Below are 18,561 nucleotides of genomic sequence, written 5' to 3'. Positions count from 1 at the left end.
AATGAAGGAGAAAGGAAAGGAAGAGCTTGTGGAAGTTACGGCTGTGGTGAACTGGATTTTATTCATGATGACATTTTTCCTACACTTTATCTTAAAAGAGGTCAAACATTTTTTTCCACCCATTTTCACAAAAAGAAAACAAACCCTGACAGCACATTCAGTCTTCTCTGAGAACTTCACAGTCCTTCCTTAACATGGGTATGTTCCAGCAACAGAACCAATGGAATGCATGGACAAACTTTCTTCAACAATATCTTGGTTATTATTTCTCACAATTAATTAAAATTCTAAGGCCTTCAATTGTACACGACTGAACACGGCAGGACAGCAGGCAGCTAGGAAGATATATGACCTATAAGATGACTGTGAAAAACACTGACAGTCAATCACAGATGCTTCAAAAGGAGCGTGGGAATAGCCAATGAGGAAAAAAAATTGCCAAGCTCGCTATTTTGAGTAATTTTTTTTTTCTTAAAATGACCGCATAGTAATTTTACATAGCCCTGCATGTCAGGGAAACTCTTATTCACACACATAACATTAAGTATGGCTTAAACTTCTTCCCAGGCAGCCAAACCCTAACATTTAAAACACTGTGGCCATATTCTCTGTGCTTCCTTTCACCATCTGTTAAATGAAGACACATGCTTTCTCTCACTTTCTGTGTGCCATTTTATGTGAAATAGTAGAGGAACTGCACCTTACTACATGTGTGTAGAGCACTGAGCACAAAGAGATGCTGCCACAAAGCACTATGGTAGTCCTCAGTCAGGCTGCTGATTTATTGTACAGACAGCCTCTGTAACAGAAAAATCACAACAACTCACTCCGTAGTCTCTGTTTACATCACTAATCTGCCAATAGTTGTTTGGAACACCCATCCGATTATATTCTTCATTGAGGTCCACGAGCTTCCAGCCTTGTTCTCGTTCTTCTTTATCTAATTTTGGATTGAAGGAGAAGCAATATAGCTCTTCATATTTCACTGGGAAAAAAATAAGCAAAGAAACAGGAACAGTAAACAACTTCAGATTTCTCATCCTGAAACCACACTTCAAAACCAGAACTTAGTGTTGACCTTGATGTAGTTTCCTTTAAAAGAGTACATTTTGCTTTACAAAAGCAAACAATCCTGGTTTATATCTACTGTCAAGAAAACTTTGAAAGTACATGCTCTTTTGATATTTGTATATATTGCAATGTATGTGCATTAATAGAAGTACTACTTAAAATATACTGTTCTGCTAGTCTTCAGTAGATTTGTAAAAACCTTCCCCAGCACAAAGACACAATGTCAGTGACATGCTTTCATCCAAAGAAAACTGAAGTCAGTGCCAGATTAAGCACTTGTTCTTCAGAAGAATTTGCTATCTAGAGGTAGCTTAGAAGTCCCTTTATTAATGTAACATCTGTCCTGTGGCAAAGACAAAAGATATGAACAATGGACTATGCAGCGCATTCTTCCGAAAGTGAAAAAAACTCTTGTAGTCTTGGTCCTAATTAGGAAGGTTTCTAATAGATCCAATGAAGTCTTAGTTTTGTTGACTGCAAAATACTGTCCTTGAATTAACAGCAAAAGCATTCGAGATACATATGATGTAATAGCATAAAAGAAGCATATGCTACATCAATCATTTTATCATGACCAGGGAGGTGTTTAAGTAGCTGTGCCACCTGTCCCCCTCAACCACGTACCATATATGAAAGTTTGGTGGTGCTGGATTTTTGAACTTTTTTTAGGAGTGTATCTGTATTTAACGAGTGTCTTAATCCTGGTGACCAGTGGCAGCCAGACACCACTGCCATTGAATCCCAACTGTTACTGACATGAGTAACTATCCAGCACACAACTTGAAATTAATGTTCTCATCGATACTTTAGATATTGCTATGTCACAAGGGCATATTTCATTCTGTTGCTCAAAGTTCCTTAAAACTTTCTGATCAACAGATCTTTAACTTTAGAACTGAAGTAAATCACAAGCTAAGTTCTCTCTGATTTCATACTTCTCCACTGACACACTTGCTCTACAATCAGTAAATTTAAATACTACCTTTTCTTTTCTAATAGCATACACCTAATAAGCAGAATCTTAGTACACTACTGTGTTCTGTACTGTACAGGACTTAGAGCTATAAAAATAATTAAGACACACACATCCCTCCTAATAATAGTAACAGTGCTCCCATCTTTTTCTATAGAAACTCTTTACTTTTATTTTGATTGTGGCTTCTAAAGGTCTACTGTAAGTTAAGTTTTGCCTTTTAAAATGTCATTAAATTGATTGTATACATACACACACAAAAGTATGAACAGAAAGAAAGAAAACTTCATGTTAACTCTGTCAGGAACATACTGACAATCAACAAAGTCTTGAGCAGGGAGAAAAAAGAGAACAATTTGCACACTTTCCAGCAATTTAAACTCCTTCTGTATTCTCTAATTTCAAACTTCTGGCATGGCATAGATTAGGAAGACAGTCTGGTTTATTTCTCATCTGTTAACATAAAGTTTTACCACAATCCATAAATCCAAGCTGAGCTTTTGGTAGCAATCTGAGCTCCTGTTTCTACTGCTTGGTTGTCAGAAGCATCTGGATTTTCTTTCCAAAGGACCTGCTGTTCACAGGCACAAGGAAAGCCTTTAAAAATCCACCTATGTATCCAGGTTATTTATGACTGAAGTCTGTCTCAACATTACAAGTATTATCACGATGGTATCTGTAGGTGGTAACAAAAATGTTCAAGTATTAGTAATCAGTGCCTCAAAGGTCAGTTGCCACATCTTTGCCAGTACTGATAGGACCTTTACCAATCTTTCACAGTTATTTTGCCATAAACATCTGCAATCCTGCAATTAAACATGTTGTATCTTATGGTTAGCCTGTTTCCCAATATGGCTTCCTTAAGCAAAAAGGCCAAACTCAGCTGACAGTCTGACTTTATTAAAATTCTAGAAAAAATAAAATCAAGCATAACCTTCACCTTTAATGTACCTAGGACATCAGATAGCATAGCATATGTTAAGCCAGTACACAACATGAGTTTCACTCAGGAATGAATGAAAAGAACAGGCAGAGAATGGAAAGTAGAGCCTGAATAAGTCAAATTATCTGCTCATGGAGTAAAGCATGCCTTCTAATGCTGAGTAACTGTATTACCTAAAGAAAGTACAGCTTCATGCCCTGACAAAATGACACAGCAGACAACTGTCAGGGTACATATGACTCAGCTTGAATCAGAGCCTTCTAATTTTGAGTGGGTAGGCAAGATTTTATCCTGTCTCACATCACGATCAGATAGTTTGCTGGAGAAGGAAAACTACTGTGCAGCTAAACTATGCAAAGAGAGAATTCCACAGTGCTGTTACTGCATCTTCTTTACCCAAACCTTCTTGTCCATTGCAGTCAGTCACTAAACTTGTATTCAGGGTCCTCACCTACTCTTCCTTTCATCATTCTGGTGCATAGCAGACACACCTCCTCCTGCCTCCAAGAAAAAGGATTACAGAATCACATGCCTTCCAGCATACATGAACATGTACTTGCAGCTGAGGTGCATGGAATGAATCCAGATTTACATCAGCAGAACCACTGACTGAAATTTTCTCATTTTTTTTTTAATTTCTCTGATTACTTTCGTCCTGCATCACCTAGCTTACCAAGTTACTTCTGCTACAGTTATATAGTACTACTGCTACTACTAGTACTTTATAAAGTTCAGTAGCTGTGCTGGTGGACTCCTCAATTTCTTTCCCCTCTACACAGTAGATAAAATTGGTGCTCTCCTAACAAGAAAAAAATTTAAAGCCAGTGTTGCCAGCTTTGTAAAGACTACAACAGACAATTTCTTTGCATACTGTTAAAATAATAGTAAAGAACAAAAGCTGATGTTATATTTCTCGAGTTATAGTTTAAAATAATCCAAAAGCTTTGTCAGCTGGTTCTTAGGAGAGCATAGCGCAGAGAGGAGCTATAATGTAGGCAATCAAATGTTGGGCTTTGATGCAACATTTGGTTTTTCATTGAAAAGGGGAAAGGTTTCAAAAGGATCTTGAACTGAGTTCAGAAACACATAGGGTGTATTCAAAACACAGATGATAATAATAGGCCAAAACACAGACAGCACAGTGAAATTAAACAACTACTTGCTGCAAAACCTTTCACTGATTTTAAGGAATTTCTGCACAGCACAGAAAGCCAAAACGAAAATCTTGACAGGACCACTAAATATATTGTAAAGTTTTTGTTACGACAGGGACATAAAAGTTCCCTGAATTTAGAGTATTCTCCTAAATTTACATTTACACAAGTCATCCAGCAAATGAGTTGCACATAAAATAGCATTATAACATATTTTATGGCCCATGATGCCCTAGAGTATTATTTTAAATAGAAGTTCATGTCATACTTTATGGAATGAACTACTTGTTATAATGAGCTTTCTTCATTGCTCCACAAATGATTATATCAGCATTTCTCTCATAATATATCTCTAATGAACCTTTTTTTCTTAACCTGCAAAGGACAAAGACGCACAGATACACTTCTTCCATTAAATTCTCCCTCTTCAGGATGAGGATTGATTTTTGTGCTGTTTTCTTCCCATACCTGGTCGAGCCAGACGTATCAGAGATATGTAAACATCATGGCAGTCTCGTTCCTGAGGGATGACCAGCTGGATGACCTGGAAGTTCTTGCACCGGATCAGTAATGGGCAACCAGTGGCAGTGGTGGCCTGCTTCTCAATAGAGGAAATTTGGCTGTGGAGAACCTGCAGGGAATTGAAAACAGTAATGCTAGTCAAATCTTTAAGAAGAAAAGTAATTATTTATAATGATGTGCCAGGGCAGGCACAGTAGCTTCCACTACTGTTTCAGAAAATCCCCACTCTCCCCACCTGCAGACAAAGAGGCATTTCTGGAGTGTTACAGCTGCTCAAACATCAGCCTGCTCATGTTACCCAAAGCTTTTTGTTTGCTTGCTTTACTGTAAGCTAGTGGTTGTCAAAGCTATTTTCATCTATTTGCACAGTGAAAAGGTGAACCAGCATCAGTTTCATAAGGTTAAAATATTGTGCCTCCTCATGGGTAGAATGGTACTGTTGATACAATTTTAAATACTGCATCAAACGACATGAAACATTACAATAAAAACCGGGTCAGGAATAGTGGGATTAAAGGAAGATGGAGTTAATTAGTGCAAAAATGGACAAGGGGTGCATAATTAAGCTGCATAAAAGACTCTCAAATGTATGACACCGAGCAATAGCTGTACCTGTATATGTGCATGTGTGCTGGTTTTGGCTGGGTAGAGTTAATTTCCTTCACAGTGGCTGGTATGGGGCTGTGTTTTGGATTTGCACTGAACACAGTTGATAACGGAGAGATGGCTTTGTTATTGCTTACACAGAGCCAAGGTCTACTGCAATGCTGGCAAGGAGACTGAGAGTGTATGGGAGGGTTGGGAAGAGACACAGTCAGGACAGCTGACCCCAACTGACCAAAGGGATATTCCAGACCATGTGGCATCATGCTCAGTATGTAAAGTGGGAGGAAGGAGGAAGCAGGGCACATGGAGTGATGGTTTTTGTCTTCCCAAGTCACTGTTACACGTGATGGGGGCCTGTTCTTCTGGAGATGGCTGAACACCTGCATGTCTGTGGGAAGCAGTGAATTCATTCTTTGTTTTGCTTTGCCTGTGTGCATGGCTTTTGCTTTCCCTATTAAACTGTCTTTATCTTAACCCATGAGTTTTCTACCTTCTACCCTTTAGATTCTCTCCCTGATTCTGCTGGTTGGGGGAGTGAGCGAGTGACTGTGTGGGGCTTGGTCAATGCTTGGGGTTAAACCACAACAAAATGCAATGTATGTTGTCAATCAATCAAAACAGGTAATTCAAAATACTAATTTATAAAAAAAATTAAAGTATTAAACCAACAAAATCACTGATACAACACTAGCAGTAAGGGAGAAGACCAAGAAGTGACAAAGCCAAAGAAGTAGCTCGCATTCTAGACATTTCTCCTCCACTCTTCCTGGATGATAGGAGCAACAGTGCAGTTTACAGCAGCTGTTCCTCAGTCAATCACATCTGGTATTCATACAGGGAAAGCCCTTCTACTCCTCTTACTGTATCATAGTATCTGGAATCCACTGAAAATTTTTGAAAATTACTAGGCTGGAACTTCACATGGCATCATAAAAGCATCCATATAAACTAATTTACTATGTGTAAAGTGTTTTGGAAGTAATTTTCAAATTAGCATCAGTAAAGTGCCACACACTTACAGCTAAGTGAAGTAACAAAAGTTCATACCCAGGTTTCTTTCCGAGTTTCAGAACCATTCTCCACAAATATGACATGGGTAGCTGTTAAATATAAGGTTCCCACCACAGCTCTTCTTGAAGATAAACGATCAAGTAACCTAACATTTTCCACCTACACAAAAAAGTGACAGAGAAAAAAAATAAACAATTAGGCTATGACAGACAGCTCAATAGTGAGAGCTGAATGTTCACATTTTGTCTATTACAAAGTTATTTTCAGCATATTAAATATCAAAGAAGTTTAACTATATGAGAAAATGTGATTATATTATGTGATCTACTTCCAGATCTTCCTTAATGTTCCTTTTTTTCCCTCTCTTGTGGTACCTCTGTATTCAAAATCCTGTTTAGTAACACTTTCAAAGACAGTTTCTCCCTTGAGCTCTTCCTTGTGATCTCATCTTACCAAAACACCGTGGCAACAAGGCAGGCCCTGTCTTTCAGCTAAACTCTAGCTCCATGTTTTCCATTCAAGCCATTCCAGCTAAGTTAAAATAATAATAATAAGCAGGAGATAATAGAGGTAGAGTGTCTTTCTTCAATGGGTCTCACTCAGGCAAATTTTCTCCCATGCAAATCTCTGTTAAGATTTAAAATAACATTAAAAGAGGTAAGAGTTTAAAAGAAGCATTTTGATGTTTGTCCCTACATTCCTGTTAATGCTCATAGCAGCGGTCACACTGGAAGATTTTGCCTTCAGTCACTTTTCAATGGGACTCAAGAACTCCACTTCCACTGCTCTCCCACCTTGGGCACAAAATGGGCATTGTCTCTTTGCTGCACTCCTGACAACAGGACGTTATTAATTATATATCCATAGCATGTTATTAACTCTCAGATCACCAGCTTGTGACTTGTACATCATTAACGTTTTGTATATGGCATGTACTATAGGGCCTACTAGGGGTAGGAACTAGATGATCTTTAAGGTCCCTTTGAACACAAACCATTCTAGGCTTCTATGATTTCTGACTAAGAAACTAGAATAATAAAAAATAAACAAGTTGGATATTCAGTGGGATGAAACCTGCCCAAAACAGTTACTAATTTGCTGCCATGGATTTGACGGATCTTCTATTACAACAATTTTAAAACTAAAATTAGTTGGTTTTCCTGAAAAACAGAATGCCAGCATCTGAGGATTACATGTTTGCAATGTGTATTCCAGATATATTGGACTATTTTAAAAATAGGAATAAAGAAAACCTTAAAATGAAAATAAGCCAGTTTAGTAGCAAAATGCTTAAAATCAAACAATTATTAAAGCAGAGTCTTCTCCCTCAAGGCCAGTTATAATTTGTTTTAAACGAAAATAAAACTATTTATTAAAAAAAAAAAAAAACGGAACTCCTAGAAAGCATGGATGAAATCTTTTCCCAGGGCCATCTACTTCAGAGGTCATGTATTGGCTGGAGGAAGAATGAAAGAAATACAATATTAACCCAGCAGTAAGCAAAAGAGGAGGAATGACACAAAAGAAGAATGTAGGCAGTGCTCTTCTTAAAAGAACCCACAAAACCAATAAAAATCAGCATTGTCTGGATGAAAAAAAGTCCCTACACTGCAGTCCAGCCAACAAGGACTCTGCTGCACAGGCACTGATCTTGCACAAGGCACTCATCACCCCAGCCTACAAAGTGAGCTGCCATGGGCCATGACACACAAGAAAAGCAAGCATCCACACAGCAGGGTAGGGCAGAGGGATGAATTTCCAGATCTCCTGGGTCACATCCTTCTTCCTCATCAATCACAGCCCCATGACTGAAAAATGCTAACCAACAAAGCTCCTCTTTTGTTGTGGTTTGATTTTTTTTTAATACAGAGCTACAAATAAATTAAAGGTTGGATGTGAATGAACAGGAACAGTTGCAGTAAGAGCTGTGTGGTAAGTCTGATTTCCTCAAAGCAAATGCAGTGGCTGCACCGGGGGAGATCAGAATTCACCTCTCTCTGCAGTTTGTCTCTCAAGAACAGACATTTGCAGCAGCTGAAGGAAGAGTGTGAGAGGCAGGCATGTACTCATGCTCCCCCAGGACCTCAGCTCAGCTCTGGGGCCTTCCTAAGCTGAGGTCATACTTTTTAACAGCCATAACTGTGTTTACATTCCATTAATTTTATTAAATAACATTTTGAATCTCTGTAACCCATTGGCATCCATAACACCCTGTGAGAGTGAACTTCACATTTCAGCTATACGTTGTACAATAAAATCCCTTCCTCCTGCTCTTTTTGAATCTGCCAGCATGTAACATGCCACACATGCTGTCCCCTCCATCCTCGTGTTCCAAGAGTGAAGAGCCCAACTTTACATAGTTGTGACCTTTATGGAAGCCATTCCAGACAAGCTCTTCCACACTTCGATTATTCTGCATGAGGTCTACTCCCTGAGAAGAGGTCAAAAGTGCAAACAGAATTCAAAAGTTGGATGTATGACAGGTTTTTGTAGTTTGTGTAGTGGAATAGTAATATTTCCAGTTTTGCTTTCTATTTAGTTTCTAAAAGTTCTCAAACGTTGCTTACTTTTTTGTCCTCTGCTGAACAGAGTGGAGTTTACGTTAATTGTTTTTTGGGGTGTATTTTTTGTTTTTTGGGCTTTTTTAGAACTAGCAATTGTAACTCTTAGTCATGCCTGCATACATAACATCTACCCACCACGTGTATTATCTTGTATTTATTAACGATAAATTTAGTCCATCAGTATAATGAGGCATTGCTCAATCTTCAATTTCAATCTGCTGATCAAAGGATTCAGAGAATGAGCCTTCTTTCTTCTTTTGCACCCTCCCAATCAGGAAAAGATCAGTGTCATTAAACCTAGAGAGTTTGGGAATAGAGGAGATGAGAATATGTTCATTTCCACGAGAGGGGAACACACGTTGCAATAGTGCTTTGGAAGAAGAGGAGTTTTTGCATCTAAAAAGTCACAGCATGCTGAGAAATCAGCATCAATAGCCAAAATTTAAATTTCATATCAGAAAGAGATAATCATTATTTTTCTTTTTTTTTTTCTAAAAAACAATGCTCTGTTTTTTCACCAAAATGACTGTAGACTTTATTGGAAAATGTAGGAAATTATGTATGTACATGTCAGGAAAAAGCATAGAGATCATGTGTCTTGGTTTGAAAGACAGGTGTCTGCTAAGGAAGGCAGGAGCCTCCCTTGGAATGGAAAATGTAACCCTCTTCCCTCCAAATTATTATAATTTTGGAATTCAGGGGCTTTCAGGCAAATATATGGGAAACAAGAATAACGGTTCCTTACTAGTATATATAAGAAGGCAATAACACAGAAACACTGGCTTAACCTGACAGAGTCAGGATACGACCTGACACCCTGCTGAGCAGGCTGGTGGCAGCAGTCCTGTTTGAAGTGATAGATAAGGCTCTGTTGTTGAAGTGGTGATCCTGTAGAAAGGCCTGGTCTTCCTCTGAAGGTCCAGTGGTGGTTATGTAGCTCTTGTCCTCTGAGAACCCAGTCGGTAGGGCTTGTGGTGTTCCAAACCTCAGATTATATGGAGGTAGGAACACTTGGTTCCTCCCCCCCATCTCACAATGGGATGATGTAACTTTATGAGTCAGGCAGTGAGGTTAGATGGCCTATTAACAGAAGATCTACCCTGGAGGGAGTTATCAACCCCCCTGGAGGGATGTGTCATGGAAGAGATAAAGAACCCTGCCCCACCTGGTTTCAACAGATGGTGATAGAATACATACTTTTGGTTACATCTTACATTGTAACCGAAGACACCATGCACATGTGCTTTGCCTAAAATGAACAGCTGGTGGGAGAGACCAGATCAGAAAATATAAATCTGTAAAGCTGAGAGCTGGAAGACCTCAAGGAGTTAAAAGCAAAGCATTAACCAAGGCAGTCTAGAGAGTGGCATCTAAGTAAAACTTTGATAATTTAAATAATTAATTTGAAGCTCTTACCCATGTCTTTTTTTTTTTTTTTTCCCTGATGACTGTGGTTGTCTAGGCTTAAAGAAAAGGCCACCAGGAGATTTATTTCAATGACTACAACTGCTTACATGGAGATAAATAAAGTTGCCCAGAAACTCTATTTTCAATGCAACACAGATGACAAAAAAAGGAGGCAAAAATAGAAGTTAAAGGGAACACAGATTAAGAACAGACGGAAGGCATTTTTTACTCAGAGAATAAGCATGATAAATGACTTACGAACAAGGTTGCCAGGAGGTCATTCAAGAAAAAAAAGTCATATTAGGGAAAATCATGGGCCAGTTTTCTTCAGGTTCAACTCCCACCAGTTTCAATGGGACTCCCACCTAAGGAAGAGTATATGTATATGTATATGTATATGTATATGTATATGTATATGTATATGTATATGTATATGACCCTGAAAGCATTTGGAAAAGTTTGGATGCCAAAATGTTATTCCTAAAAATATTCATGTACCCTAATTTGTTTTCATTTTTAGTTTAGATAAGTTTTTAAATAAGCTTTGACTGCATGGCCTATATTTGAATGCTTTTTGAATATGCTACCTTTGTCCTTATGTCTTAAAGCTGTTTCTCCACACACGTCAGCATGGCAAAACAGTGCAGAAGTTACTGCTACTATTTCAGGCTGTTCACAGTTCCACATGGGAAAGCTTTTTCATATAAATGCAGGATCAGTTCTGACAGTGGGCTCAGACTGAGCAGGGAAAGAGGAGAAAAACAAAAGTGGCAGATTAGCCAGAACTGGAGCTTCCTGTCAGAGCAAAGCTCATGTGCAGCACGCAGATGCTATCTGACAAAAACTGGTCTCTACTGTAGGATTTTCAAATGAAATGAAATTTTGAATTATGAAAAACCATCTCAAAGAGTTTTGTTCTCACTACATAGGTTTTAAGTCTATGTGTTTGCTTCCTATGCATTAGCTAACCTGAAGTAGAAGACACTTGAACAGCGAGTTCGGCCATGGTCATCACTGACCTGCCCATTATCACTGAGCATCTTGAAGAAGCTGAAAAGCCTATTTGTCAGCCAAGAACAAAAGAGATCTGCTCCCGTTTCAGCAAGTGTTCCCCGTTCCTTTAGGAGGAACCCTGACTAACTTGTCTCCTCCAATTCCTTATCACAAGGAGAAAGGCCAGAAAACCCTCCCAGCCAGAAGAAAGCTCCAATTAAAGGTAAGCAGGGAATGTCCTCACTCAGGCCACATCCTCAGGAGCTTCTCTATTGTTCACAGTTAAAATTCACTGCTTTGCAACAACCTGTGAAAGCAAGTTTCATATAAAAGTTGATAAAGTACCTTGAAATTTGACTGTACAAATGAGTTTCAGTGATTCTTCAAGGGTAAAAAAAGGCCACTTTCACGAAGATCTCTGCTGATGAAAAGGTTGACCCAAAGCCAAGGAACAGGGCTGGGCCATAGGGGCACACACCCCTACGAATGCTTCTTCTTGTCCATCCCCTTGGGCTCCTAGACTGACATGGGATTTCTGCTGCCTTCCCTACTCTCCTTATGATGTTACACACATGAGTAAAAGCAGGAAGAAACTGCATCCTGGGAATTCATGACAGGACTCTCACTGGCCTCAGCACTGCAGGCAGACAAAAGCTAAGGGAAGAGCTTGTGAAAGCCAAAAGCCTGAGCCTAATGAGAAAAAAGGAGCACAGCTGGTGTGGTTTGAGGCCAAGTGGAATATTTGAGCTTTCTTCACCCTGGTTGACCCCAGCTATCCATGTGTTCAGCATAATTCCTGAGAGTGAAAAAAGAAAACATGGAAAAGATCAAATGCTATTACTTTTTTTTCAACACAAAGATAGTAGTGTTGTACTTGCTAAACAAAATATACAATAAGTGATCTTTTTTGCATGATCTTGGAACAAGAATAAAAGAAAACTGAATTGCCAATTGATGCTGCCTTTTAATGTGGTTTCTATTCTATTTCATAAGAATCATAAAAACTGTACTTGATCCATGTTATTTTTTATATTTCCATCTGTGAAAAGATTGCCAAGTGAAATAATGCACAATCAGTCTATGAAGTTAGATGGTTGCATATGTCAAAAGACTCAAACAAAGCCAAAAGTAAATCACTAAATTTAAGCAAACACATCTTCAGATATGCATTGTAAAAAGTTTCCTCAGGGCAAATCTGGCAGGATGGGAGGAAATATTCAAGAAAAATCTAAACAAGTTTAATTTATTAAAGGACTCAAGTGAAATAAAAATACTGGAAAAGAGCTGGAAAAATAATAAGGAATGATTCATAATAGCAAGACAGAGAACAAACTACCTAATAATTTGGCTTTAAAAAAAAGAAACTATTGTCTGCTAAGATCTATGAAAAGAGTGAGGTCAGCACCACATTATCAGATATACCTGAGTAGCAGCTGTATAATGGGAGCAGCAAACAGGAACCTATTACAAGAGTATAGAGCATTGCAGTATGGTGTCAACATTGTAACACAAGGCTCATGCATGAAGTTTTCTCTTTCAGTCTGTATTATCTAGAAAAGAAGAAGAGAGCAACTAAGTGTATTCTATTAAAAATCCTATCTAAGAGCTTTGATCTAGGAAAAATAGGGCTTCCTTAAGGCAGTAAATCTTAATACACTTGCCAAATTTGTTCAGATTTGGTTCTGAAAAGATATATAGGGAGAAAGAATTCCCCATGCAGCCAAGGGATACTGAAAAGAAATATATCCTTAAACTCCTGTATTTGATACAGGCTTTCCTGTTCCATGTTTAAAACCATGCCCTGTTCAGCAGCCTATTTTAGAGCAGCAGTACCAAGCCATTTCAGTTGTGCAGGCCACGAGAGATTTGCATTAAAAATGGATTTGTAGGACTCCCTTTTCTGGTGGTAGGGACCTGTCCTTCTCAGCAGAGTACACCTTGCACAGCGGGAAATGTCAGTGTGCATTTTCTACTGCAAATAGATCATTCCTTTAGTTTACAGACATCAATAGGTCAAAACCCACCCACTTGGGTCCATTAACAGCAGGCCTAGAGATTCCAGCCTTGACCACCCCAAAGCCAAACTTCCCAAATCCTTCATTCCAACCTCAGTCTCCTACTGTGCATAAAAAAAAATCAAAGAGGACCCTGCAGACATGCTGTCTTAATGATTTGCAGTACTATTTTTAAAGTGCAATAAGGCTTAGTTACTGGTTTAGATACAAATACCAAGACAACAAATTAAAATACATGACTATCCATGAATTTTAGAGCTTGTTTTGTGACTTTATCCAGCTACCTCTTTATTGAGTGTCACATTATTGAAAATAAGAAAGTCTGTGTGATCTTCTGACCATTTTTGACTAAATATTTTGAGGATAATGGCTGTTACAAGATTTTGTTTTTATCAAAACTCACACTAATAAGAAGGTAGCTTGATGACTAATTCAAAACAAATATTTTATAGCAAAATTCCACACAAATATTTTAATCCCACAACATGTGGATATTTTCTGCAGTTCCCGTTTTCATTTTATCCACCTCCAGTCTGATGTTACCACAGAACATTTTCGGGCATAGTATACTACAAAGCTCACTTGTATTAAACGTATCCTTTGTGCTCAAAGTTTCATAGCACAAAGATGGAATAAATAGAACCCAAAGAAAACTAAATTGCATTCTAAATAAGGAAGATTTATGAACAAGAAAAAATCCATAACTCACGAAATCAGAGTTAAATGTGTCCAGGATTAGTGTAGATGTTTGAATACATCATTTGACTAAAGCAGTGGAGTGACATATTTAAAGCCATCAAACATTACTGGACCCAAAACAGACTAAACAATTTTTAACCATGATGTAAAATGAGAAAACAATTATGGAATCAGAAAACACCAGCTGAATTGTAAGATACACTCTCTAAGTTGTAGACTTAGAGGAAAGTACAGAAACCTCCTTCACACAATACTCAAAAAGCAGAAAATCAACTTGGCACTTAAAAGACGTTGCAGTAATGTGTCTGCTGTAACCTAATGACCCAAAATACCAATAAAAGGCAAAGGCCATGCCAGCCTCACCTCTTCTAGTTTTTCTAAGTAGCAAACTAAATAAAAGTTTAGCCAAACTCTAGTACTATAGTGAAGTGCCTGTGGCACTCCATTCCCCAGCTTGTGGGGGAAACTTCCAGTCCCCATCCCCAGGTGTTTCCTGATAATCACCCCAGGACTGCTGCCACCTTTCTACACAACTGAAATAAATCAAACTTTTCCAAAAGGAATTGTAGCTTAGATACAGAGAACATAACTATAATATCACATCTTATCTCAGCAGAAGGCACACAGAGAGCAGTAGTAGAATATGCTAACTTACCTAAAAAAAAAAAAGGTGGAGATCCAGCAACCTGGAACATGTAGCTGGAGAGTAAAGACTGGGCATGCTGGGTTCAATTTTGCTATTGACCTGGATAAGCACCTGGACAAATACTTTGCCATTTACATTGTCATATATAAAGTGGATATAAATTATATGGGTCTCCTGATGGAGACTTTGTCAAAAAAGAACATGTCATAAAACTATAAAAAATCAAGAATTATGGAAAGTCGATTGAAAACAAAAGCAAACACACAACTCATTTACACATGCTGGAAATTTGTTCTGTGAAGTATCTGGTAGAAAGATTTGTCATTAACGTGGGAGCATATCTTAAACTCTGCCTGAGAGAGGCATCATCGAAAGGAAATACCTCACCATAACATCACAAAAATGAAAGCACTTGAGCAACTCAAGTCATCCCAAGTATTCTGTTAACACTGAGCCAAAAGAATTTCTGGGCTGTCCACTGAAGACAGCTAGTACACCAGGGATAAATCTGATGTGTTCTTTATTGTAATGCCATTCTGTAGGCCTGCTGCCAATATACAAAGACAAATGATATGTAGAGTTACAAACAAAATAAAGTAACTGATTAACTACAGCACATGAAGTTGCCCTATGAACATATCTACAGAGCTCTGCTAGCTATCATCCTGTCTATGATCAGACATATCTCTACACATGCTCATAAAATGTGCTTCTAATCTGTTCAAAAGTATTGCTGATTTCTTTTTTTCTGACTGTTATGAGCTGTTTGTCGTATTTTGGGTCTGGAGAGTTATCCTAAAGTATCTTGCCGTTCAATCCAAATTCATGTCAGTCACTGGTTTGACTAATTTTTAATTTTTAAAAGGGTATGGGAGTTATATACAATTCCATTTAGCAATGAGGGACTGTTTCCAACTCTTAAATGTACTTAAAATTACAGCCTTCGTACATAGGATGGCATTTACCTTGTGAAAATGTAGTGCCTACATCTGTTCATACAGGCATACATCACATATGCACCCTATTTCTACCAAGAGTATAATGACAGAACAACAGTGGCCAGTACATCAAACAGTGTATTAGCAGGTGGATACACACAGTCTGTTGGGAAAGCACCAGAATGGCTTTTGCAGTGGGAAATCCTACTCCAGAAGAGTCTTGCAAAACAGTATGTGGGCAAAAGAGACACATAGGAGCTTCAACACAGACAGACAAAAGTAGAATACCTACAGGAAAAACAACCCAAAACATATCTACAGAACAATGTACTTGACACAGGGAAGAGGTCTTGGGGTCATTGATGACATTTCTCTCAAATTATCAGAATCTGGCGGGTTGTGATGAAGATTTACTGTGAAGACGTGGATAAGGTGAACATGGAATTTTTATTGAACAAATCCTTGAAGCTAGAAGGAAGGAATACTGAGGGAAGCTACTCAGGACATTTTAACAGAACAAGGTAATTTTTGTAAAGCCACAACCTTCTGTAACTTGCTTCCATGCAGGCTGTGGAGCCAGAGAGTGTCAGCCTGTCTATAAGGAGCACTGGCTAACTCACACAGAGAGGCCCATAAATGGACACTAATGTAACTAGGAAGAGTTGGACTCTAATACAACTGTAGATGCTGAGAAGCTGCAGAATGTGGCCAGGTCTAAATGCTCTCTCTCCTCTGTCACGCCGACACAGAGTAGTGACCTTAATGAACTACTGATCCAATTGGTATGGAATTACCATCTGCTTTTTTAATGTCTGTTATGTTCTATCAGATTAATTTTAATATTTATGAACCATAAATCACTACAGTCATATTTCACTTAAAATTGGAACAATTGCTGAGACCTAATGGGTGCCATGTAGTATAGACCTCCCTTTGAAGGAAAAGCTTTTACTTGGGCCAAGAATATTTTTTTTCAGATATTATCAACTTTATTAATTTGCTAAGTATGGGATTTATCTTGATTTTCCATTTGGCTGGGTTTGTGAATCAAGGGAAGTGTCATTATTCTGAGATTAATACCTTTGCAGAGCCGGGCAGTCACTTCTCAAATTTCTCTCAAGACAAGATTGTATGGAGTCAGGAAATGTGACACCAGAGACTAACACATGATACTATGAGCTTTCCCTTATCTATTTTTACATTACTGACACTGGAAATCATTTCATGTTCAATTCCAAATTATCAAAACCAAATTCAATAAAAACAAAAGAAAAAAACCCAACACTGTTCCAGTGACGGATTTTAAGCTGAGGGGTTTAAAAAAAAAAATCAAATGCATCAATTCTGTTAGGTAGCTGTAGACACACTGATTTTTCAGTGTATTTAGGAGTAACCGGAGAGATGAAGTATTTCCGTAGTGACTCATGTTGATTTTCTACATTTATGTTGGAAATTTTAAAGGATTTTTGAACCCCTTGTACCTTTAAATCATGCCTTCTAATTGCTCTGTTATATCAGATACCTTTTAGATGTAATGATGTGTAATGTAATGTAAGAGACTGCCAGGATCCCGGACTGCAGAATCACCTCACACTGAGTTAAGATTTTCAGTGACCTGAGGCATTGGTACAGTGCCTTCTCATAGTATCAGATACAGAAATGGGTTTTACATACGCAGAGTAATATTTTCAGGACCTGGTTGTAGAAAAGAAAACAGATGAGCTTCCATTGCCTGCAACAGGGATTTCCCTGGGTCTTCCATTCACAGCAAATACAACCATTTATTTTTAGGGTATTTTCCTACCCTTCTTAATTTGTTTTCAGCATTTTTTCTCATTCACGCTTTCAGCATTCTTCAGCAAATTGTCAGAAGCATCTGTTCAGACAACTTTCACTGACTGTATCCTACCTGCAGTAGGATACAATCACACTATTCCGAAATTCTTCCTTCCCAAAAAGGCAGATAACAGATCATGAAATGAGATGAGAGGAAAGGCAGTTGTTATAAAGGCCTATCTTCTTAGAAGATTTACAGCTTAACACCTGAAGGCCAGAAAAGACAGGCAAAATACAAGGCCCTAATCTCAAATTCATGTCATCATATTAAATATTGATAATAAATAAATACAAATAAATTCCTTATTTCAGGGGATTGGGTTAATAAATAAATAACTAAATAATTATGAAAATATTTCAAATTAACATATTGCTCTGGTTCACTTTTTTATTATCACGTTTAATCTAAACCTTTTATGTGTTAAAACTGTATCTTTTTTTTAGAGCAAGGCGGCAATTTTGTTAACAAATACAGGCCTCGTGCTTAGAAAGCTATAGAAAAAGTCTGACTACGTAGGCTGAAGAGCAAACATGTACGGAAAAAACACTAAATCAATTAATCACCGAGTCTGAAATCTTGGGGCAAACTAAAGGCGTCTGAAAAGCAGGTAACACATTTCGTAAAGCAGGTAAAAGCAGGCTCCCATTTCGGATACCTACAGCTCAGGGACAGTGCCTGCGTTAAGAGAGGAACTGAATGAGAAGCCCGACAAATCCCCGGCCCATACCGCACAGCAACGCGCCCACCTCTCGGCGTTTTGGGCAGGTATCATGGCAAGCTGGCCGAAAACCAGCCCTCAACATCACCTGGAAGGCCATAGAGGCCCGCAAGGCTGCGGGTGCAAGGCTCCTTGGGGCTGGAGCAGACGCCGCGGGGACGCTGCCGCGGGGATGCTGCCGCGGGGATGCTGCCGCGGCCGGGGCCGCCCGGCGGGACCCACCTTGGGCATCCGGATGTGCTCCATGGCGGCAGCGCCCGGCCCAGCTCCTCATGCACTGCCTGCCGCCGGCGGAGGCAGCCCTGCGCACCTGGCCTCTCCCGGCTTCCTCCGGCCCTGCTGTTAAAAAGAAATTATTATTTTTTTTTAATCATATATTTTCATTTTCTGTTCTCCTCGCGTTTTCCGGCGCAGATAGGAAGGAAGAAGGGAGGATTTATTGCCGGCAGAAGACGTGCCCGTGC

The 18,561-nt window shown here is 38.8% G+C and overlaps 1 protein-coding gene across 1 annotated transcript in view; it reads right to left on the bottom strand.

Annotated features, from left to right (window-relative positions):
• The window catches only part of MTMR7 (myotubularin related protein 7), a gene marked incomplete at its 5' end in the record, with an annotated part of 41,344 nt that extends 23,001 nt beyond the window's left edge, over positions 1 to 18,343 (bottom strand). Inside the window, 4 exons of the mRNA XM_082281624.1 lie at positions 828 to 985; positions 4,610 to 4,772; positions 6,317 to 6,439; positions 18,320 to 18,343. Of these exons, the coding sequence (XP_082137750.1) occupies positions 828 to 985; positions 4,610 to 4,772; positions 6,317 to 6,439; positions 18,320 to 18,343 (468 nt within the window). The remainder of the gene's footprint in view (positions 1 to 827; positions 986 to 4,609; positions 4,773 to 6,316; positions 6,440 to 18,319) is intronic.
• Between the last annotated feature and the right edge of the window lie 218 nt (positions 18,344 to 18,561).

The sequence above is a fragment of the Coloeus monedula genome, assembly GCF_965178545.1.
Source record: "Coloeus monedula genome assembly, chromosome: 5".
Classification (NCBI taxonomy): Eukaryota; Metazoa; Chordata; class Aves; order Passeriformes; family Corvidae; genus Coloeus; species Coloeus monedula.
Note: the sequence above shows the minus strand (reverse complement) of the source record. Positions and strands in the feature narration are given on the sequence as shown.